This window comes from Rattus norvegicus, chromosome 11 (genome assembly GCF_021556685.1).
Source record: "Rattus norvegicus strain SHRSP/BbbUtx chromosome 11, alternate assembly SHRSP_T2T, whole genome shotgun sequence".
In the NCBI taxonomy this organism is placed as follows: domain Eukaryota; kingdom Metazoa; phylum Chordata; class Mammalia; order Rodentia; family Muridae; genus Rattus; species Rattus norvegicus.
In genome coordinates this window covers 43,325,174-43,349,408 of record NC_141544.1, presented here as the reverse complement: position 1 = coordinate 43,349,408, position 24,235 = coordinate 43,325,174, and the positions used below count along the sequence as shown (strand labels likewise).

Below are 24,235 nucleotides of genomic sequence, written 5' to 3'. Positions count from 1 at the left end.
AAAAGAACAAGAAAATGTTTCTCGTGCTGGTTTTCCAATCTGTAGTCTGCAGAGACAGGCCAGGCGAGTGGTTTGCCTCAGTGCACTCGTCTGTAACCCTCCCTCGTGGACCACAAGCCCACAACATGGCAGCTGAAGTGAATGACTGACCTTCCCTGCTTTCTGTTATTTTAAGGCAAGGGACTCGGGGCTGAAAGACACAAGAGTCAAGGAGCATGAAGCAGGTCTGAAGGTGATTTGAAAGACTCAGTTCCATGAGATTAGAGAAGCTTAATGCTGGCAGGAGAGCTCACTGGTATATCTCTCCATCATCCCCCCATCTCTCTCTCTCTCTCTCTCTCTCTCTCTCTCTCTCTCTCTCTCTCTCACACACACACACACACACACACACACACACACACACACGCACACGCACGCACACGCATACAGGCCATAGTTCGTTTAAATGAACCCTTTAAGTGAACAAGGAAGCAGTTGGTGAAGACACAATCCCTCAGAGCAAGGCTTGTTGAGAGATGTCCTGTAGCTCAGCCTCCATTCCTCTAGCCAGACTCCACAGGACCAATCTGACACAAACACATAGGACAGCCCTGGTTGCATCTTCCTGCCCAGCAAGATGGGCCTGTCTATGGGTAAGAGGTTGCAGAAGTGGGCACATCCAGGCAAGGGGGGCAGGGTATAAACAGCCTTGATTCAGTCCCACACGGTTTCCCTGGTCCTGAGCTTGGAGGGCTCAGGGGCAGGCCCCACCTCCCCGGAGAAGGTGTTCCTCCACCGACACTTTACCTGTTAGGGTAGGTGACGTTGCAGGGCACTTTCCCAGTGTAATTCTCATTTAGCCAGCGATTTGCCAGCGCTTGCTGGATATTGGGCCTCTTCACTGGGTCTGGTTCCAGGAGAGAGCGCAGAAAGTTGATGGCCCCTGCGAGACAGTCCACAAAGAACACACCTTACAGATGGAGCACAGGCACAGACACTGAAGCCGCACCCCGAGGTCTTCCACCTCCTTAGCCCCTCTGAGCCTCCGCTCTTGGGGTCTCTGAGAGGGTTTCCATTCTACAATTCACAGGATGTGAGTTCAGCCCCACCTGGAGTTTTGAATTGTGTCTCCTCCTACATTTATCTTTTAAAGAGGTGCTGTATATCCAAAGAGCTTAAGAGAGTGGCCCAAGGACCACACCCTGTACCCAAGACGGCAACAATCGCTTTGCTCTCACTAGGTCGAGCATTTCTGGAATAATCTGTGTGCTCTAGTAGTCACTCAGAGATCAAACGCAGAGCTGTACTATTACATGGGGAGGTTGAAAGAGTAGAAACTGAAAAAAACGCTCAATATCATGGTGGTAACTGAGAAATCAAAAGGTAAAAAGATGAATGAATTTGAACGAGACGCTTGACTTTGATCCTTACCATGGAGCACCATGTCTCATAGGGTCAACGAGTTGCTTTCTGGTTGATTGGTTAACTGATTGATTTGTTTAATGTACCAGGGGTTAAGCCTGTGACTCATACATGTTTTTAGCCCTGTTCTACTTTTCATTTTGACATAGGCTTTCACAAGTTAGCCCAGGCTAGCCTTGAACTCACTCTGTAGCCCAGGCAGGCTTCAAACTTCTTTTTTCTCCACCTTAGACTTCTGAGTAGCCAGCATCACACGCATGCCTCTCCAAGGCTCCTTCCTTTCAAAGCAGTTCTCTACTGGCACTCAGATTTCCTCCAGACTCTGTGAAATTATCATGTAGTGCCCAGGCCCAAACCTATGCTAGCTAAGCAGCTGGGCTGACAAGACACAGACACCCGTGTGCTGCCTTTAAGTGTCGTGTCAACCGTAACTTGTGTTTTCAAATCCTAGCTTGTCACAAAGTTCTACCAAGTGCCTCACTGCAAACCCACGCCGAGCTGAGGCTGCCCACCAAAAGGAATGTATGCCAATGGTATTTGCTGTTAGTTTCAGCCCAAAGACGTGCTATCGTAACGCCAGCCACTTCAAGCCAGAGCATAAGGAAGCATGAGAGAGAAACCATTGACCAAGTCCCCACCACCTCTCTCACTTCAGTCCCTACCAAGCAACTTGTACCCTGGGTCTTCTTTCATAAAGCAAGAGAACACCTTCGATCTATCCACACACTGGGACAGGAAGCTGTGTCCATTATGTCCATAACATGAGAGACAACTGTATAACACGCAGGACGATATTTTGGAAGGTCACAGGTCCAGGGCTACTCAGTGTGAGAGTCCACAGGCAGAGGCCTGGTTTTCCCGAGTTCTCAGACTTCATTTTCCTATTCTATCACATCTTATCCTACCGCCTTGCAAGGGGCTGAGGATATAGCTCACTTGGCAGAGTGCTTGCCTGGCTTGAGCAAAGTCCTATCACCAGATATCTACCATCAGAAAATCAGGTGTGAGGGAACAAGCCCACGATCCCAGCATCTGGGAGGTAGAGGCAGATGGGTCAGGAGTTCAAGGTCATCTTCCACTACCTAGCAAGGTCAAGACCAGCCCCCCAGGGTAGGATACACAAGACACATCCTCTTCCCTCTCAGATAAAGAAAATACTATCCTTTCCTTTTTTATGTACATAGGCGTGCTCATGTCTGTACAAGTGCGCACATGCATGCAGGTGTGTGCACATATGTGTGTGTATGTATGTGAGGCTGGAGGACCACCTTAATCGCCATCTGAAAGGAGTGTGGATCTGAGGGTGGAGCCAGGAATGGGGTTAGTTTAATAAATACATTGTATGAAATTCTCCAGAAACTAATTAAAAACAAGGAAGGAAAAAACAAAACAGAATGCCCCCCCCCCACCTTTTTGAGTCAAGGTTTCTCCCTGGCCTGGAGCTCAACAATTAGATTATTGGCTCATGAGCCCCAGGGATCATTCTGTCTCTCCCTCTCTAGTGCTGGGATTATAAGCACAAGTCATGGTGTTCACCACCCCCAGTGCTCTTATGTGGGATTTGGGGAATCAAACTCAGGACCCTGTGTTTGCAAGTCAAGTACTCTACCAACTGAGCCATCCCATCCTCCTAGGCTTCCACCAGGTAATCCTTTCATTTAGCTTTCTATACATCCAGTTTCCATCGGATCAAATAGGAAGTCCCAGACAATAATCTCCATTTGTTTTGACGCCAAGTTTTTCCGTCTTTTTGTGAGGAGCTCTTTGCCAGGTTTTTTAAAATAGAACCTCGCTTAGCCAGGAGCAGTCATGAAAATTCATACTTTCTTGTCTGCATTCAGTTGTCGGTTTACACTGCACTTAAAAGAATGATGGCCCTTCTGTGAGCCCTGTTTCTATGGTGGAAATGAAGCCATCAAAAGAGGGGCCAATTGTGAGACCAGAAGCAGCTCCAGAGAAAGAGCCCTTTGCCAGGTCACATCCATGAGGTAACTCATGCAAGGAGAGCCCCAGTGTGCGGCCTTCTGTCTTCTAGAACATAGAGAGCCAGAACCAGTGTGCGGATGCCGTGTAATAGCCACAGGGTACATTTAACGCTGCCAGACTTTTTTTAAAGATTCATTTATTTTTATTTTATGAGGGGTTTTGCCTGCATGCATGTAATTGCACTATGCACATGCAGTACACACAGAGTGCCAGAAGAGGGTGTCCTCTGTAAATGGAGTTACAGGTAGCTGGCTAGCCACCATGTGTGTGCTGGGAATTGAACCTGGGTCCTAAGAAGAACAGCAAATGCTTTTAACTGCTGAGTAATCTCTCCAGTCTCAACGTGAACAGTTTTACAGCTAAGTCTCCAAATAAGACTTTCCTAACATCTCTCCAAAAAAGAACTTCCTGGTTTTGAACAAATATTCCCCCTATACTGCTGGAGTTGCTTGAGTGCCTTTTAGTTGTTTCGTATACTGCTGTACCCCTATACTGCTGGAGTTGCTTGAGTGCCTTTTAGTTGTTTCGTTGTTTGGTGTGTGCACCCGTGTGAGTTCAACCACAGAAGCCAGAAGATGATGCCCAGTGTCCTGCTCTATCATCCTTCACGACAGGGTCTCTTCTCTGAGGTTAGAGGCCAACAAGAACCAGTAAATCCTTTCTACCCTCCACACTAATGGGGATACAGGTCATATACAACTACATGAGACTTTTGAATGCGGGTGCCTGGGATTTGAACTCAGGTCCTCCTGTTTGAACAGCAAGCCCTCTCACTCACTGAGCCATCTCCTCAACCCATCATGCGGGTTTCAAGCGGGGGCATCTACTGTTCAAGGACAAGGGGGTGGGTTTGATGAACTGAACTAGGGGTACTGCGTTGGGGTGCTTTCTGAGATATCTGATGTGCGCCCCTAGGAGACTAGCATCCCTTCACGCCCAGGGCCAAGCTGCTTTGAGGAATGATTAACCAGCAGAGCTGGGATGCCGGATGGGTACTTTGTTCTATTTTCACCACCAAGTGCTCCTATCGTCACACACACAAATTGCTGATGAGCAGAAGTAATTTTAGCTCAGGTCTCTGCTGATGAGTCCTGCACCTCTGGACATCACAGACATCACGTCACTATCCTGAAAAGACTTGGTGAACATCCTCAGAGAGCTATGAAGTTTGTCCTCGGCTCTTGAACACATCTGCGTGTCTCTGGGGGCAAAGAGGGACTACCTCATCCCAGAAAGCAGAATCTAGCGTGGTCACAAGTCACAGCGCCTTTGAGCTGACACCTGGGCTCTCTACTCCAGCTGAGAGGGTTGAAGTGAGCTGAATGGGGGCTCTGCCCCCCCCCCCCGCACGTAACAAGAAGTAGGCACCACTGTGGTGCCAACACCCTTTCTTTGGGAGCAGTCAGACTTCTCAAGTCTGGACTGGCCTATGTGAGCACTGGACACTGGGCAAGGCAGGGGCTGCAGGCAACAGACAAAGCCACCTAATGTTCGAGCCACCAACCGGATGCAAGCAGAGGCCTGTTCTGGCGGGAGGCAGCTCTCTCATCTCCTCTGAGCTAAGAATCCAATGCAATGGCTGGTTGAGCCTTCTTGGAAATCTTTACCAGGCCCAACCTTCAGCCATGCCAGTACGTCTCCAGCTTCTCTCTGGTGGATCTGTGGGACAGAATCCTCTTAACGGGAAGCGTCTGTTTGGAATGTATTATGGATGCTATTGCTATGGTGCCCGTGATGAAAAGAGTAAACTGTTGGGAAAATCTCTCAGCCGCGAAAAGCACTCGCTCACTCTGCGATATGCAAGAGCCAACTTGCAGAAAGCTGAAACCAACTAGAGGAGAGTTGGAAAGGCCCCCAAAGCTGAAGTCTTCCAGCTACGTGATGGAAACAGGGAGTCGATTCTCCACACACGTCATAGACTCGCAAGGATAGGAGAGCTGAAATTTTTTTCCGACTGAAATTTGCTAAAATTAAACGAAACCTTGAATTTAATCTAAGTGGAATAATAATAAGGCTTAATTGGCACAATCACTGCAAATAGGACTGACAGGATATCAAATTAATGAATGGGTGTTGCTGAGGGAGAGTAACATTGGTGCGTTTTCAGTTGACAATGACATCACTTAAAGACAAGACCTGAAGACGAGAGATAAACTTGCAAGTTTGGAGGCTGTAGGATAGGCTGTGTGTTAAATAAGGAAAGGGGGCTAGGGGCTCACTCAGCAGTGAAGAGTGTGTGCTACGCTTGCAGAGGACCCAGAGTTCAGTTCCGGGCACCCATATTGGGCGTCACAACTCCCCACTAACTCCTGCTCTAGGAGGTCAGAACCTGTCTTCTAGCTTCTGTGGGCACTGTGCACAGAGGAGTGTGAGCATGGGCACGCATGTCTTTTAAAAATAAAGGGAAGAAATAACAGAGCACAGAGGAAAATCTGGATTCCCAGTCAAACCAACTTCCTCCCTCCGAGACTCAGTTTCTCATGGGCTAACTGGGAACAACGGCGTTTACCTTGCCTGACCGTAAAAAGGAGGTAACGGAAAAACACCCGCATTCTGTGTTCCACGAAGGGGGGAGCTTCTCTTGTTACTGTAAACTAGTATTGCAGGATATAATGGTGACACTGCAAAAGAACAAACCAGGCTCGCTGTGATGGCTTGTTTCTCCTACAGCCTGTGTGTGGCTCACCCTGGTGCGGTTGCCATGTCTCTGCCTTTCCACCTTCAGTACTTGTGGTGGGGTTGCACTACCCCATTCCCAGTCCGTGACTGCCATGCTTACATACCAGAAGGTAAGTGTGGCTTTTACTGCTGGGCAGAGAGCCCCATCCCCACCCCAGTACCTTCCCTGCATGGGCCAGCAATGGGTTTGAGATCCCACTTGGACTTAGCACTCTTCTGTTCTTGACCCAACTCTCAATGAATATAAGCACAGGCAGTAAGCGTCTGTGGTCCTAAGCCCCTGGGAGCTGGGACTGAATGATGTCATTGTGACTTAAGGCAGAGAACCGGCAACCGTCTGACTTCTCAGAGTCCCACTAATATTCAGCAAACCCTGCTTGCCCTTTCCAGGTGCCCTGCTAGTACCCTGTGTTACGGGTCATTGAGGACAGAGCAAGCTCTAAGCCATCAGAAGCACATCAGAATCACCCTGAGAGTTCACAGTGTCAAAGACCACATAATGAAGCTGCAAGTGGAGTATTCGAGGGCGAACAGAACATGGTACAGCCTCTCTGAACAACAGTGTGGTGCCTTCTTATGGAGCTGTATGCACTTACTAATTGACACATTAATTTGGTTCTTAGCTCTCTGTCTTACAGAAATCACATTCATACAAACCTCTGGAGGTAAATGTTCTCAGCGGCTTCACTCACAGTAGTCCCAAACTGGAATTAATCCAGTGGTTGAATGGGTGAATGGTTAAAAAAAAACAAAAAACTGTGGTATGTCCATACATGGGAATACTACTCATTAGTGAAAAGAGACAAGGTTCTGATTCAACAACTAAAATGGATCTTAACACAGTTACAGTGAGACAAGGGATCTGTACAGATTTTGAACATTTGTCCATCTCTACAACTTCTTCATTTCAAAAAATGCTAGAGAGATGGAAAAAGGATAGTGGCCTATAGGGGGTCGTAGAGGGGAGGGAGGGAGGTGATGATGGCTATACGGGGAGGGGGAGGGATCCTTGTAATGCAGCAGTGTACCCTGATGCTAGTGGCCATCTCCAGCACAGTGGCAATTTGCACACGTGATAAGCTCACATGGGGCTAAATACACACCGGCAGACATGTGGGATTTACCGGTGTCCACTTCCTAATAGAAATGGTATCAGTAATTAAAGATATTACCATTGTGGGAAACTGGGTGAAGGATGTAGATTTCTCCATTCATGTCTTAAGCTTTGTGTGCCTCCAAAAAGAAGTCACAACAACAAAACAAAACAAAACAAAACAAAACAAAAAAAACTTTTCGGAAACATTTCATTTGTTTAAAACATTTTTACTTTCTATGCCTTTATAGGAATTATTATCTGTTATTTCACCTAAAGCACCAACACTACTAACTATCTGACATGTATATGTGTGTCTGTGTGTATAAGTGTGTGTATATATATGTGTGTGTATATATATATATGTGTGTATATATATATATGCATGCATATGCCTCTCCCATAGATGTGTGCACTCTATAGGAGCAGAAGCTGTGTGTGGCTCATTCCCTCTCTTTCCCGCACACACCTAGCATGTGACTAGCTGTCATGAACTGAGAGAATGAGTATGAAATGATGAATAAATAGACTGATGACTGAACACTTCCCATAATGCTTTGCAGTACTTCCTGCCCCTGAGCATTTTAACACCTCAATGTGGGGCTCCTTTCTAACTCCATGAGGTAGGACTCCCATTGCAGAAATATTTATTCTAGAAGTCAGTGCTGTGGCATCTCCTCCCAAGGACACAATGCCTCCCTGGCTCTCAACCTCAAGATCCCGTCACTTGCAAGGTGAAAATTTAACCGGATTAGATAATCATGCCCAAGAACTCATTCCAAGTTAGATTCATTGACAAGACTAAATCTCAGGTCAGTTTCCCAGATACTTATAAACCCAAGGGACAAATAAATACTCAACAGCGGCAAAGCAGAGTGCTCTATTTACTCCGTGTATCAAAAAGGGGGAAATTATCCTTTCTTAGTCAAAAGCCTCATTTTGTTATACTTGGATATTTTTTTTCTAACAGAACAATTGAATGACCTCAGAGTCATTAACGTTTCTGGGTCATAAGCCCCCTATCTCATCCCTCCTCCCCCTTCTTCTATTAGGGTGTTTCCCCTCCCCAACCACCCCCCTTCCCGCCCTGACATTCCCCTACACTAGGGGTCCAACCTTGGCAGGACCAAGGGCTTCTCCTCCCATTGGTGCCCAACTAGGCCATCTTCTGCTACATATGCAGCTAGAACCATGGGTCTGTCCATGTGTAGTCTTTACATGGTGGTTTAGTCCCTGGAAGCTCTGATTGGTTAATATTGTTGTTCTTATGGGGTTGCAAGCCCCTTCAGCTCCTTCAATCCTTTCTCTAATTCCTCCAGTGGGGACCCTGTTCTCAGTTCAATGGTTTGCTGCTACCATTTGCCTCTGTATTTGTATTTGTCATGCTCTGACTCAGCCTCTCAGGAGACAACCCAAATCTTCACGTAAGGCTTTTCCTGCCGTTTGAAGCTGCTAAAGTTTAGGAGAACTTCTCAAACACATGTATGATCAATTGTTTCGAAGTAACTGAACCAACCTATACCTGAAAGCTTTTGAAAGACCTCAAAACCTCACATAAGTCACAGATTAAATACATGACTGAAACTGATATTTCTTTACAATGAACTGACTAAAGAAAATGTAAGCGTGCTTAGAACCCTCCTTTCCAAGTCAGCACCATAAAACGGTGAGCTTCTACACAGCCAAGCCTGCAGCCGCTCTCCAAGCGAAGAACACAGACCCTCCTAGTATATGTGTTATGTACCAAAGACAGAAGGAGGGGCTTAGAGCTTTCAAACTACAAGGGGGGAAAGAGAGCAATGAGTGGTCCGGCTGTGTAGAAACTGGAAGCCCGGTAACCTCTGCTGTCACTACACAGGGAAGGAACTCACATCAAACCAAAAGCACTTCCAAAATGAGTCAGACTATGCAAGCGCAGGCGACAGATCCTCAGCCCAGAGCTGCAGATGCATTACCTGTGGAGAGCTGGGTCGGGAGGGGATTCATTTCTTTGTCCACCATCTTCTGGTACAGAGCCCTCAGGCTGAAAGGCTCCACGGTGAAAGGCAGGGTCCCGGTCAACATGGCATACATGTTCACACCTCTGAAAAGAGAGACATCAAAGTGTGAGAACAGAAGAGGCCCAGGGTGCAGAAGGCTCAGAGCACACAGACAGCCAGTTTCCATGCTCTGCCTCTGGCTAAGGCAGCTTTCTAGATCCCTGGAATCACGTCACAGTTGAGGTGTTGACACTGGAAAGGCTGGGGCAAAAACACTGTGAAGACGCACTGAGGGACTCAGAGGTGAGCAAGTGCGGGAAAACTGCCTCCAGAGGAGGAAACACACTCTTTTTGTCTGTGAATTCAAGCTGGGTATTGGCTGGACAACTTAATATCCCCCCAAATTCTGGTACCTCTTGACACCAAAATGATGCCACAGGCACATCTGGCTTCATGGGGCAGGTCGTAGTCAACAGAAAGGTGCACAAAGGTGACGCCATAAACTTTGGCTGCCTACATAACGTGTGGGAAACACCGACATGGGTCCCATACCCAGGGGAGTTTACTACATGCATGCAAAAATTCCAAAGCCAAAAATAGTTCTGGACTTAAGTGTTTGAGCAAAGGACATTCAAGTTGTAATGGGAAGATGTCAACACCAAGAAATTCCAGATGAAAGGACGGAAAATACACCTCGAGAGCATCAAGGGTGACCTCGCCGGCCTGTCATCTTTCCAGATAGCTGTGCAAAGTGGGACTTAGAAGCCAGATGAAGTAACACAGAGCCAGAAGTACCAGGGCTGGGCTAATGAGGACTTCTGCTCACCACGCAGCCCGTCGAGACCAAAACCGCACACTCAAAGCCTGTCTTTTAACCATCTCTTGAACTTAGTTCTGGTTTGTCACCAAGGAAAGTCCTCCCCAGTCTTAATTCTCCTTTGATTATTTGCCATGAGACTTGGCCACTAGGCCTTGGCCCCGTATCTGGGCTGTGGTTGACTGGGCTTAACTGCTTATATCCAAAGCCAAGCCAGAGGACAGCAAAGTCTTCTGGGAGGATTTTATTTCCTGGATGTATAAACCTACTATCATGTTGATGAGATTTCCTGATGAGGAAGAAATGTCTGCTTGCCTGCCTGCCAAGAGGTCTCCACTGTTCAAAGGCACCGGGGCGGATGTGTTTTTAAAAGCAGGCAACAGGATTTCCAGTCAAAACACAGCCAATGAGACTGATTGAAATTAAGACCCTTGAGGCCTAATTTCACAGAGGCGCCTCCGAATTATGCATTCCATATAATGACAGGTACTGGAGCCCACAGCTCAGCACAAAGCACTCTCGGATTTCAGACTTAAGTAAGCTGGGGCCCAGTTCTCTCTCTGAACTCAGAATGGAGTCAGGGAGGCAGACACACAAACATTCATTCATTCCACAGATTCTTGCTGGATGCCTCTCGCTGACTGAGTAATGTCAGCCAGGCAAGGACAGCTGCCATTTTGGAATTGAAGAGACACAGGGAACGGGCAAACCCGCAAACAAATAAGCAAACAAATAAACGCAACCCCTCTGAGCGGAGAGCACAGAGGGCAAGAAAATGTCGGGTTGGGCTGCTTTTCACAGGAGCATGCAGTTAAGGGGACTTTTAAGACGGGGAAGCTGCTCAGGTGAATGTTTTCATGGAGAGCTTATACATCTTCAGTTGGCTGCACACAGCCATGGGAGAAATTACACAAAACCAAGAAACAAGAGCCAAGAACGGACAAGGGATATGCACAGCCAGAGATGGCAGCCCCTCTTGGTCTGTGTTCAGTGCAACACGTACCCCGGGGCATGAGTGGACAGGAACGAAAAGTTCCGTAGCCAAATAAGTTACTTACATGGCAGAATGGGAACCAGCGTGGACAGCTGGAGACCAGGGCAGTGAGCATGCGAGGTATGGCTGCAAATCCATACCAAGCCATAGATGAAAAGAAAGGAAGTAGGCAGCAGAGGCAAACAGAGGCAAGCTGAGAGACAGTGTGGAAGGGGAGGAAAGGATAGGTGGGTGGGGACCTGCCTTAAGAACCCACTTGCAGTGCTTATCCTTGATGTGTTTTAGGCAGAGCCAAACATCTTGCATTAGCATTCTGTCTAGGCTCCGCCCCATAGTTACCTGGCAACAGCCAGGTGTGCTTGATTCACTATCAAGGGGGCCACTTGCTCCCACTCCTCATTCTTTAGCTCTCTCTTGCTTTTATCCTCTTCCCCCTTTGTCCCTTCCCTCCCCATTCCCTTCCCCCCCTACATGCTCGTGGCTGGCTGCCTCCTCTTCCTCTTCTTCCTCCTCTTCCTCCTCGTTTTCTTCTCCTTCTTCCTCTCCCTCTCCCTCCCTCTGCCCCTACTACCCTCTTAACTCCCCTCCCCATACCCTGAATAAACTCTATTCTACACTATACCATCATGTCTCTGGTCCCTCAGGGGGAAGGGATGCCTCAACATGAGTCCGCCGAGACACCCCCTTTCCCCAGACCTCACCATACCTCCATAGAACATACCCACTCTCTCTTTATCTTTTTATAAATCACCTTGGCTTTGGGGGAGTCTTCAATAGTAACAGAAAAGAAAACTAAGCAGTCTCAGAACTGTAAGACCTGTATCAACGAAGAAGTCCTAGACACAGGCCTTAATGGGTGAAAAGTCTCTGGTCCTCTTCCACAGTTACCAAAGGCCACTAAACAGCCATTTCCAAGATAAACTGTGATGGCAACCTGGAGGCCGACTGTCCCCTGCAGGGCTGAATGAGGAGGGGTGGCCAAAGACTCAGTCTGTGACTTTTGTGCATCACTTCTAGAACAAGGCTGGGTACTCTGACACCATGTAATGAGGGAGAGGCAGGAATGGGCTTAGTCTGTGAGTGGTGCACTCGTAAGAGAGTCCTGATCATCAAGGCAGTGCTCCACTTTCCAGAGGGCTGTCCTCCCTCCGCCGCATCAGTGCCACCTGAACAGGAGGGAATCAGAGACTCGGAGGCCAGGCCTAGTAATATGTGGCTTAACAATCCCTCCAGGGCCAGTGGGATATCGGTAAAGGTGACAAGCTTGGTAGATAAGCGCTTGAGTGCTGAAATGTGGGTCAAAGTTAAAGGAGAACCATCAAGTCCTCTGACCGCCATGAGCCTGCTGAGGTGAGAACTATCTTACACACACATACACCGCACATCATATACACAAATGCACACATGGGCAACAATAATGTTTTGTTTTATTTTTTTTTTAATCTCCCTGAATGCCCTCGGTCCAGTTTAAAAGCCACTGAGGGATAAAACCTAAGCTGTGGAAAAATCAAGTCATCATAGTAGGGCTGCAGGGCTCCGAGCACCCCTGCCTAGCAGGGGGGCTGTGCAGACTACAGACAGCTACCCAGTGTCAGCACTGACCCGGTTGTATTATGGTAATGTGTTCATTGGAATGTGCAGGGGCTCCTGAGTCTTGGAAACTTTAAGATGTGAATTCGTTTGGGTATTTTAGTTGTACCGAGTCATAAATTTACTCCAGCTAATTCTGGATTCATGTGCTCCTGACACTTCATAACAACCAAAAACTCACCTAAGCCAACACACGAGGACCACGAGACTGCTCTTCCTCTCAGAGGGCAGCACATAGCACTTGAGCCCTGTCACCTTTCATGTTATGTCTTATCTTTTGGGGACATGTGGCTTCTCTGCCACAGGTGGAATGCTCTGAATGCCTCCAAAAAGGGTCTAGAAGTAGGATATAGTGTGGTGAAAAAGGAGCCGGCTGAAGGGGTTTGTTGAATGTATGAACCAAGAATAACAACTTGAAAGCCTCTGCAAAACTTCCTTCTAGGACATCTGAAGATGCCAAATCACTTGGCTTCAAAAAATGAAAGGAAAAAAAAAAAAACCCTCCATAAGTCACTGCTTAATTCACTGGTCTCTGCCTCTCTCCCATCTACTTTAGACCACAGATAAGGATGAGAGATACAGTGTTCAAGATGGCACCAGGGAGCTCCCACCAGCAAGGAAGGACTTGACTGCCTTTACCTAAAGGCTTCCAGCCAACTAAAAGCTCACACCCCCTTACAGTTGATTTCTCTCACTTCATCCCAAGGTCATTTATCCTTGAAATGTAGATGATCGGAGGGCCAAATAGCCGAAACCTCGGGAATGCTATGTCCGGTGTGAATCAAGCACCAAATAAGCTCCTCTTGTTGTTTCATTTAAAATAAATAAATAATGAAACATTTTTTAATAAAACAAAATAACGACAAAAACTACAGTTGTATTTGGGGGCCCTGTTGCAATGGGTAACGGAAACCCACATCAACAGTCAGATTGTCCTAGGAGGCTTTAGAAGAGAAACCAGATTGGACATCTTAATTCCTCTCCCCTAGGGTTTTCATCCATGTTTAATATGCGGATAAAGAGAGACGCAGCCCCTCTGACATTTCACAAGTATGCAAGAATACCAAGGGAGACTTGTGGAATGCGGTTCATAAACCTCTGTAATCCCATAGAATCAGGCGGAGTTTCAAAACACGCTCAGAATTTCCTGAAAAGCCTTTTGAAATATGGCCCAGGGGTTTCCTGGGTTCTCTGAGGCAGACACCAAATCTCTATGACTCCGGGATAGCTAGCCTTGAAGAAAGCCGGCAATTACAGAGACTGGGAGAGCCACAAGGCAATAGTGCTAATGTTCTCAAAACCAAGAGGAAGTAGAGAGCGCCCCAGCAGGGTGAGAAAACCCTATGGGATAGTGGACATTGTCCAGTGTTCTGATGTCAAAAGAGAAGAACTGGGTGACAGTGAGGAGCAGCCGGAAAAGGGAAAGTCCTCTTGGAGAATAGCCTGAGATCTTTGGTACTGAGTCAGAAGGCAAAATGCTGGTCCTGTTAGTCAGTCTGACACATTAAAAATTTCCCTAGAGGAAAATTCCTCTGAGAAGAAAGACACAGAGCCATTGCTCCCTGGAGAAGTCACCAGAAATTTTACAAAGAAGCAAGGAACAAAGCCAATGTCAACTCTGCAGGATAGGTAGAGAGTGAGGTCCCTAGTGCTGGGACCATGCTACCAGGAGCCTTGGCAACCACCTGCTCACACAGAGAATAGCTGAGAGACCACATGGGCACCTTGGTTCCACACTGTTCTACCAGAAAGGAATTACCTTCAAGATTTTAAAATTAACCCCCTGCCAGAAAGTTATAGCCTTCTTTCTTTTTATATCAGTGTTCAGTACAACTCCCAATTCAAGGTCTTCAAAGGAGACTAGGAATAGATCATCCATCTAAAAATGGCCTCCTCTCAGTCCTCTTTCATTAAATGGTCTCCCATTAAATTGGAAGAAAATATGTTCTGGTGGATTTCAAGGTGTTTGTTTCTTTTTGCTTCTGTGTTCTATTTAATAAATGTGCTAGCTACAGAGGTATGTGTTGGGGGAAACCCCCCCCCGAAATGCCTTGTATTTTATTAACTTAAAAATTCCCAAAGCTGAAGAAAGCTCCCTCTTTGAAACAAGGTTTCACTGTGTAGCCCAGCATCACTTCAAATGTATCATCCTCCTGCCCCAGCATCCTGAATACAGACTTAAGAGGCATGTACCAACCAGCTGGCACTGAACTTCTTTTTCAAAAGTTGAAAGACCTCAGTTTCCCCCAGATGAATACAGATCTCCTCCTGCATCTTTCCCCATCTTTTATCATGAACACAGAGAAAACCCTTCTGCATATGAGCCTGGCCTGCAGGGAATGGTAGCTGGCATCCTTTCTGTAAATGCAGAGCCTAGGACCCGGCCCAAGTTTGTCATTCTCTTTCTGAATATGCTTTTCTGTAGAGAGATGAAAGCCTGGTGCCTCTCGCTCAGCTTATCCACCCAAAGGCACCAGGAAAAACGGGGTCCTTCTCATGTAAAAGAAGGGGCAGAAAGCTCAGGAAAACCCACAGATTCCGCATAAGTATACTAGACAGCTAATTTTCACAGCCACAATGACAAACTGGGAACACTGCCTCCTCCTTCTCTCAGGGAACAAGATTCCTGGTGTCTCCTTTTTTTTTTTTCCCTCAGAGGTTCACTGAGATTCTTAAACAAGCATTGTAATATTCTCAAAGTTAAAATCTACTTGATCAAAAAGTATATCTGGTGTCGGACGGTGGTGGTGTACACCTTTAATGCCAGCACTTGGGAGGCAGAGGCAGGCAGGGCTCTAAGTTTAAGGCCAGCCTGGTCTACCCAGTGAGTTCTAGGACAGACAGGGATACACAGAAAAAACAACAACAACAAAAACAAAAACAAAAACAAAAAAACAAAACCAGAACAAAACAAGAAAGTGGGTCTGAGCCTGGCTCATGCACCTTTAATCCCGGAACTTGGAAGGCAGAGGGGTGGGCCTGGAAAAAAAAGTACATCTGCATTAAAGTTATTTTCAAATTTGAACATATGCCACTCTGAGGGAAAAGTCAAGAAGCAATAATAAATGTTTGATGCACCAGAATGAACATTCCAGTTTTGTGTCTAAAAATGTCATAGTTCACTGGAAGAGGGAAGCAGGAAGGGGGAGGGGGAGGGGCAGGAGGAGAGGGAGGAAGAGAATGAACGTGTGTGTGTGTGTGTGTGTGTGTGTGTGTGTGTGTGTGTGTACACGTACGTACGCACCTCCGCTCATGTGCACATAAAAAACTGAGGTGAAGGAAGAAGGTGAGCGAGATTTTTAAGGATAATTTGTGCAGTCCTGAAAATAACGCCATTGAAAATGAGGACCGCAGGGGATTTGGCTCAGTGGTAGAGCGTTTGCCTAGCAAGTGCAAGGCCCTGGGTTCGGTCCCCAGCTCTGAAAAAAAGAAAAGAAAAAAAAAAAGAAAAGAAAATGAGGACCGCCATTACAAGACACCATCTCCCTTCCCCTGGATGTTGTTCACGTTACCAGAGTGAGGCTCCAGCACTCCAGGCTGCCTCAAGGGTCCTCCAAACCTTCCATTGTAAAAGGCTGGGATTTCCTCCTGGCTAGCCTCAGCTGCCTGGTTAGTCCCTGCCACCCAACAGGCTCAAAAACCCCTCCAGAGGGGAGTTTGCTTTGAATTTCAGAAGTTGATTCTTCACCGCATAAGAAAGGAGGCATTGAATTATTCACTCCTTCTTAAAAGAGTACCCTGGGGCTGCTTCTACCCTGGCATGAGTGACATTCTCCACATTACTGGTTTGCTCCCATGTCTCCCTGCCAGCAAGCCTCCGAGAAGGGTCACCTGGCCTCACAGAGATTTTGTGAGCACCTACAGTGTGTATTATCTTCTTAGAGAGAATAACTCCATCAAGGGGACACTAACACAGAAGTGTAGGTTGATGTCTATACACGGGTGAGGGCTGGCACAAGTTAGGTCAAGGCCCATGATTGGAAGGTAAAAAGTAAGGTGGGGGCAAAGCTTTTGTAAGGCGGGAGAGAAGGGAAAGGAGAGGAGAATCAAGATGGAAACGGGGAAGGATGACCCAGATCTGGGTGGTCTTGAATTGCCAAGGTAGTTAATGTGTATTTCTTAAGGGATGGATTTCTATGGGTCAATTTATCTTATCTACATGGGCAGTTTATATCCTTATCCATTGGTTGTAGGTTTATTGTATGGATGTATTATGGATTGAGAATTTAACATATAAATCTGATTGATAAATGACAGCTTATCGAGTCCTGATTTCCCCAGGTTGTTGGAAGTGTGGACAGGGTCTGTGGCAGGAAGCCGAGACAGGCCAGCCCCATGCTGGACTTCTGGAGCCCTGATTTTACCAGATAGCTGGAACCAGAGAGTCCAAGGCTAGTAGAGAGCTTCGGGGAGAGATACTAACCAGAGATAAATTATGGTTAGTTCCATATGGCCCTCTGGTGCCAGAACTAACTCTAGGGACCAATGCAGCAAGGTGCCATGCTGGAACGGCTCTCGGACCGCCTGGGTCTGAGAGTACTTGGGGCCAGCATAGAGTCGCTGAGATAAAAGTACCCTGCAGTTCCATGTGGTCCAATGGGTACTGGCACTAGTGCGGGATAGAAGTTTACCCCATTTTTTTAAATATTTATCACAACACAGTGTTCAGGAACCCCAGGAACCCCAGGAGGGATGCAACTACACTGGGATGAGCGAAGAAGGACATTTGCTGGCTGCAGACAGCAACCCCAGATCTACGCAGGCATCGTGGCCCAACATCATCTCCTTTCTTCTTCCCCACCGTCGCCTGCCACCACCACTCCAGACATTCACAGAGTCCCTGCTTTTTGACAGACAGGGAGCTGGTGGCCATTGGCAAGGGGCACTGGAGAGAACCTTCTCTCAGGAACAGGACCTTTATCTTGGTCCCAGCACTGAGAGACGGAGTGTCGATGGTTGCTAAATATGAATTCCTCTCCCTTGTCAAGCAACTTGGCAAAAGGGCAAAAACAAAGTCCAACCCTCCTCAGCTGGTGCTTTCGTCTCCACAGGGATAACTGACTGGCTTCTGTGAAGAAGAGGTGACAGAAGAGCCAAAGCCTGATACCCTCCTCTCAGTACCTCCTACACTCAGGAGATTCCTGCTGAAACAGGAACAACACAATTCCGTCTGTTCCCTCAAGAGCCTGACCTCAGGAGCAAACTGTGACCCACAGGGGAAGACTGTGCGCGGTTACAGGGGTCCTCAAGGGGAAACATGCAGAGTCTGCAAAGGGCTGATGGAGTAAAGGTTGGGTGCGAGATTGGAACAGAAGATGGGATAACATTCCAGCAAAGTTAACACGGTGGGAACATGGGAAAAGAGCTGAGCAGAGGGTGGGGACTGGTCAGGTACAAAGAGGTAGGCAGCATCAGACAAACAACTTAAAAGGTGTTTGTTTGATTTTGTTTCAGTGTGTGTATGTGTGTGTGTGTGTGCGTGCGCGCGCGCACACGTGCACGAGCATGCATGCACATATGTATGGTATATGTAAGTAGTGGTATGTGTGTGTGTATACGTGTACACGTGTGTTTGTTTGGCTTGGTTTTGTGGTGTAGGCCAATGAGCCTAGAGTCTATTATGTGCTTAGCCAGGGTTTACCCCAACTGCATTTCTCCCCATTTCTTCCTTTTATTTTGAAGCAGTCTCAGTCATTGCCCAGGGGGCCTTAAACTCACTCTGTGGGCCAAACGGGGCTTGAACTTGAGATCCTCCTCCCTCAGCCTCCCAGGTAGCTGTGACTTCACCCCGCACCCCAAGATCTGGCTTTATGAAAAAGTTTTACATAAGAATACGTGTGGTTCCTGGAACACCAATGCAAGGTCTGTGAAGACGTGGCTTGGTTTTCTGCTTTTCCCAGCTCCTCAATGAAATGTTTGCAAATGCCATTTTGAAAGTTTATAAAGAAAAAGCTGGAAAGAAAAAAAAAAAAAAAGAGAAAGCTGGGCTCTGAGAACCATGGATGATATGGCACATGGATACATTCTTGTCAGATCGTGAGACTGTTTCACAAAAACGGGGCATGGGACCTCAGGAGGGAACATCAACCCACTTTTACACGCTGGATAACTCACATTGACCAGACATCAATTTTGGGGCCGTATTTCTTCCTGGCAAGCAGTTCTGGGGCGGCATAGGCAGGGCTGCCACACTGTGTGCTGAATGGGTCAGAGTAACCCAGGATCCCTGCACAGTTGCTCAAACCAAAGTCTGCAGAGAGAACACAAACATGAACTCTGAATTAGAGAATTGCAGAAGAACAAGGAGGAAAAAACAAAACAAAACAAAGAGAGCAGGAAAGGAAACATTGTTTCAGGCTAACACATAATTTAACTTCGGAAACCCGACAGCTGCAAACCATAACCTCTCATAGACAAAGGCGTGCTGGGTGGTGGCTCCCTCCTCCCTTAGGTGGAACATTTTACATCAGCCCTCACTGCACAATCCAGCTAGACCTAACAGTGTGAGAGCCAAAACATATTCCTACCAAGTCTTGTGAATGAGTCATGCTGGGTAAGGAGAGAGTGTTAGCTTTCTAGGACAGAAGCAGGAATAGAGAGAATGCTGAGCTCTTGCCTGCCTGGTGGCCAGGCTGGGAGAAACTGAATGGAGACTGATTTTCTCTGGCTGGCCGTCTGCATCACTGACCCCTTACAGCTGACTTCTTCAGCTCCGTTTCATTTCATTAAAGTGTTTCAGAAATTCCTTCCAGGGCTATACTATAGTTTGAAGGGGCCAGAGGGGAGGAAACACGATTTAAGCAGCCCCGCATGTTGGCTGGAGAAAGAACGCTCAACAGGATGGTGATGCCAACCAGACTCTGTGACCTCATGGCGTTGCTTTTCTTAGATTAGGAAGGCATTTGGGAGGCCAGCAAGAAAGCCCCAAAGTACCTCACAGCTCCTTTGGGTCTATTAGGAGTTTTGTGAGCTCTTGGCGTTTGATCTTAAAGATAACCACAACTGGAGGGTAATTAGAGAGCTGTTAGTGTCCGACCCTCCTCTCCTATCTTTCTTCAATCTTTGTTGATCTCAGAACTAAGAGCTGAGATCCTGGGTCATCCTTTGAACTCCACTGCAAAGACTGAGCTCTTAATGCCCAGACATAAGACTCCCAAGCTTCAGGGCAAGCCCGAGACTGGCTCTGAGACTGGAACCAAGCCCTACCTATACTTTCTGCAGCCGAGTTACTGACAGTATTTCTGTCTTTAGCTTGGCTCTAGCGTGTCTCCACCCGCCAAGGGCATGCCCATCACAAAAGCCATGGGAGAAAGCTCGGGAAATGACAAAAGGCACAGGAGAAAGTAGGGAGTGTGTGAAGCCACAGGTCACAAGGACCAGACTAGAGAGCTTCTTAAGAGTTGTCGCCACGAACTGCATAACTGAATGAATGGCTTGTCTAAAGAGAACCCTGCCCCTCCTGGGAGCTCTCTCGGGGAACACCAAGCCCTCAACTCAGGCTCCCAAGGAAGAATCAGAACCTACATTAGGGATCTGACCAAACAACCAACAGGAAGTCTGTGTGCCAATGCTGACTTTCTCTTCTGTTTTGATTGTACCCCCCCCCAACGGGTCCCTCCTCCTAACTCCTTACCTTTACCCTCTACTGAGTCTATTCCCTTTGCCTTTGGTCCAGTTAGCCCCACAAGGCACCACAAGATCTGCACAATAAAGCCTTTCTTGCAGCTACAGATGACAGGTGGCCTCCCATCTGAACAGGCCAAGGTGAGGGGCCCTTGGCCCCAGTGTATACTGAGGCACGTGAGCAGGGGAGGGAGAGAAAAGCCATAGGACTAGTAGGCCTCTCCAAGAACACCTACCATGAAAGAGTCAAAGTTTTAAGGAAAGTTGCCCATTAGAAGCCCTGGACTCTGACCCCATAGGTAGCAATGAATATCTTAGTAAGAGCACCAGTGGAAGGGGAAGCCCTGGGTCCTGCTAAGACTGAACCCCCAGTGAATTAGACTATGGGGGGAGGGCGGCAATGGGGGGAGGGTTGGGAGGGGGACACCCATAAGGAAGGGGAGGGGGGAGGGGGATGTTTGCCCGGAAACCGGGAAAGGGAATAACACTTGAAATGTATATAAGAAATACTAAAGTTAATAAAAAAAATAAATAATAATAAAAATATATATATATTAAATTTCAAACATTCAGCATGAAAAGGGGACTAAATATTAATAATTGTACATGAACCATATATTGAAATGTGAACCATATATTGAGTGAAATAAAATGTTCTATAAAAATAAAAAAAAAAAAAAAAAGAAGCCCAATCTAACAGCGGTCCCAGAAAACGTGTCTCTAAATTTCCAAGATTAAAGGCAAAGATCCCATTCCTCTGCTTAACAGGGGCTCCGTTACAGCAAAGGGTGGCCTGCTTCAGACCACCTCCTCCCCACTTCCCCCAAATCTGCTCTATCAAGAAGGGCAAGATAAGGGGCAGATTACCCTCTACTGTCTCAGGCAAGTTAGGGAACAGAGCCTGGCCTTATCTTAAGAGTGCATTTCAAGAAGATAAAATCCTGCAGGACTTGGGAAGTGGAAGGGCTCAGAACGTGCATTTAAAGTTCTCACCATCTCGCCAAGAACACTTGATTTTAAAAGACATCGCAGGGAAATAAGCAGCAGAATATTTCACGTTTATAATTATGGTTATTAAAGTTTTACACATATGCCTATAATTAGAATGGGGAGACTGGAGAGAAATCTGTCTCCCGGTAACATCACATAGGTTGGCCTCAATTAGATTTGGTAAATACATAAGCTAATTATCACTCGATTTCCTGAGAGCTGCAAAACGCAATCTCAAAAGAAGGCCCTGGTGACTTCACAGCTCTTCTAAGCTCTAGCTAACCCCGTGGGTGAGAGAGCATTCCCAGACATCAGGCCGCCTTCATTTTCCCCACTTTTTCTTCTCTTCCTTTTGTAAGAAGAAAAATACATGATCGAATCAAAAATCTTACTTCTGATAATTCTAGCTAATTTGAAACATGGTGTAAGTTAATTTAAGCCAAATGGTTTCAAAAACAGGGAAAGCATTAAGAAATGGTAATAGCTGTAATCCTCTTGGAGACCCACCTAAATAAATTGTTTGAAGAAGAGAGGTTCAAAGGGCTTTCAAGTTAACACTGTAATAATAAGACTCAGTAAAGACCTTTGATCCTCACTGCCCATCCCAGAGGCTAGAAAACCCAGTAAGACACTGGCTTCTTCCCCTGAACTCCAGGAAGCAGGTTATTGGTTGGAAACACCTGGTTACCTTCCAGGTGATACAATGTATCTTCTGTTTATAGTAAACACCTGGTTACCTTCCAGGTGATACTATGTATCTTCCATTTGTAGTATTAGTTAGGTCATTAGCAGGTGAGAGAAAGAAGAGACTAACAGAAACCCAATGACCAGAGCCTCCTTCCTCATAATTTTGTGTGTCCTGGCTTCTGACACCAGATCATTTTCCAATAGGCTTGGTCCACCTTGTGCTATCAAATTAAGTTTGGCCTAAGATGTTTCTAATTGTTTTAAGTTTGGACTAAAGACCTTTCCATGCAGAGTGAACAATAATCCACCGTGACAGGTGAACAGACTGTAATCTACTCTTACAATAAGGAGCAGAGTCTCTGCTCATCTCGAGTTGTCAGCTGTTGAAGCCATGTTCATGGAAGGCCACTCTGAACTATAACCAATCAGGTTCTTTGCGCCTCGCTCCTGCTTTCTGAACATCATTTATTTCCTTCACTTTGGCCACAAATGGGTAGAGCAGGATCTTCCAAACTATGGTCAGGACTGCTGCCTACTGCTAGAACTGCATAGGCAAATTTGGTCTGAACAACTAATTGAACTTGCCTTCTTTTTACCGTCTTGAAGACTTGAAATACTTGGTTAGATGTTAACCCCGTGGTGACCAGGCAAGAGGCAAGACCCCAAGGAAGGTGAATGGACCAGTTCCTGGTCTAAAAAGCAACCATCACACTTCCTGGGATGAGAATTCCAGGCGCTAGCTTAGGTATGCAGTCCCTTCAGTCTGCCTGTGTGTGTTTCCTCGAAATCTCATTTGGACAATCTCTGCTACTCATATAAGAACCTGCTATTTCAGTGAGTGGTCCTCAGCGCTGTGGATGCAGTCTTTGGGAGATTGCTAACCTAGCGTAACCATGATCAGTTCTTCTGAGGAAGGCCCTTATTGATACAGAGGCCTGTCTTTTGTAGTAACTTAGCTTGTACAACAGGACAATTTACAAATGGTTATCTAGGGCTACCGGTTGACAGAAAGAGAAAAAAGGTGCCGAGATAGAAAGGGAGGCAGAGAGTGAGGGAAAAAAAGAGTGGACAGTGGCCTGACCAGGAAACTCTCCACAGGTGGAGCGCTTTGTTTGACTCAGTGGCCTTGTCTACAAGAGGGAATGAGCTCTTCAACCTGTTCCTGTGATATCAGCCCAGCCCTTGCCAAACTTATTCTCTCAGAATCTCTGCTGTTAAGGCAACTGACACCTCTACATTTTCCAAAGACAAATCATACATTAGCCATGAACGGGTAGGATTGTCTTCCCTCTACCCCTTTACCCTTCAGGGGCCTCTTGCTAAAGGCTAGAGATCCCAGAGAGCTGGGCTAGAAAGATTTCCTGCAGGCCTCTCAGCAGGGCCTTCGTTCACTGCTGTATCTACTCTCTTGGGACAGCCAAGTGCAATCGTGAAACAATTTAACAAAGAGAAAATCATTGGTCTAGTCGAAGAATCTGCTAAAAATAGGGTCCTTAAAGGGCCTTTTTTAGGGTGGGGAAAATTGTTTTCCTCATAACTGTTAATTTTCCACTAATGGGTAAATCCATCAACAGCTGTCAAGACGCCATATCTCCCAGGGAAGTGGGCTGGAGTCCCTACAGCCTATCCCTTACTGGGAACTGAGCTAGATTCAAGACGCCAATGTGTCTTTTCAAACCATCCAGGCAGAGGAAATTACTTGCATCTGAAGTAGGAAAAGAAAGGAAATGGAGATATGGTGCTGACTGCCTCACGGCTAGGGCACAGAGAAATTGACAGCTAAGAGCAACTACACACACACACACACACACACAATATCATCAGCAAAAATAACCCAGTTCTTCCAGAACAGCCATGGAGAATTTACTTAGGATCCTGAATTAGGGACAGATCACAACGTCTAATAACCCATTAATGCCCTGCTGCCTCCCTTCATTGAATCCGGATTCTAATCATCCCTCTCCACAGCCTCCTACGCCTCATCAGCCACTACATTTGGGTAAGATTATATTAAAAAGGGAAGGCCAGTTTCATTTTTCTTTGTTTGGGGCTTTCTCAGATACACAGAAAAGTGGAATAAGAATCGGGCAACATGGGGCTGGGGATTTAGCTCAGTGGTAGAGCGCTTACCTAGGAAGCGCAAGGCCTTGGGTTCGGTCCCCAGCTCCGAAAAAAAAAAAGAACCAAAAAAAAAAAGAATCGGGCAACATTTCTGAGCCAAACTATTTTCTACCAGTAATAATACATTTTCTTGTTACTTCACATTTTTTTTCTTTTCTTTTTTTTCGGAGCTAGGGACCGAACCCAGGGCCTTGCTAGGCAAGTGCTCTACCACTGAGCTAAATAAATCCCCAAGCCCTGTTACTTCACATTTTTAAAAAAATGTTTCCTACAAA

The 24,235-nt window shown here is 46.6% G+C and overlaps 1 protein-coding gene across 2 annotated transcripts in view; it reads right to left on the bottom strand.

The window, feature by feature from the left end:
* The window catches only part of Hunk (hormonally upregulated Neu-associated kinase), a 116,341-nt gene that overhangs the window by 26,086 nt on the left and 66,020 nt on the right, over nt 1–24,235 (bottom strand). For both annotated transcript variants that reach the window (NM_001191662.2, XM_087575938.1), the window contains 3 exon segments: nt 787–922; nt 9,115–9,242; nt 18,654–18,789. In NM_001191662.2, coding sequence (NP_001178591.1) covers nt 787–922; nt 9,115–9,242; nt 18,654–18,789 — 400 coding nt within the window.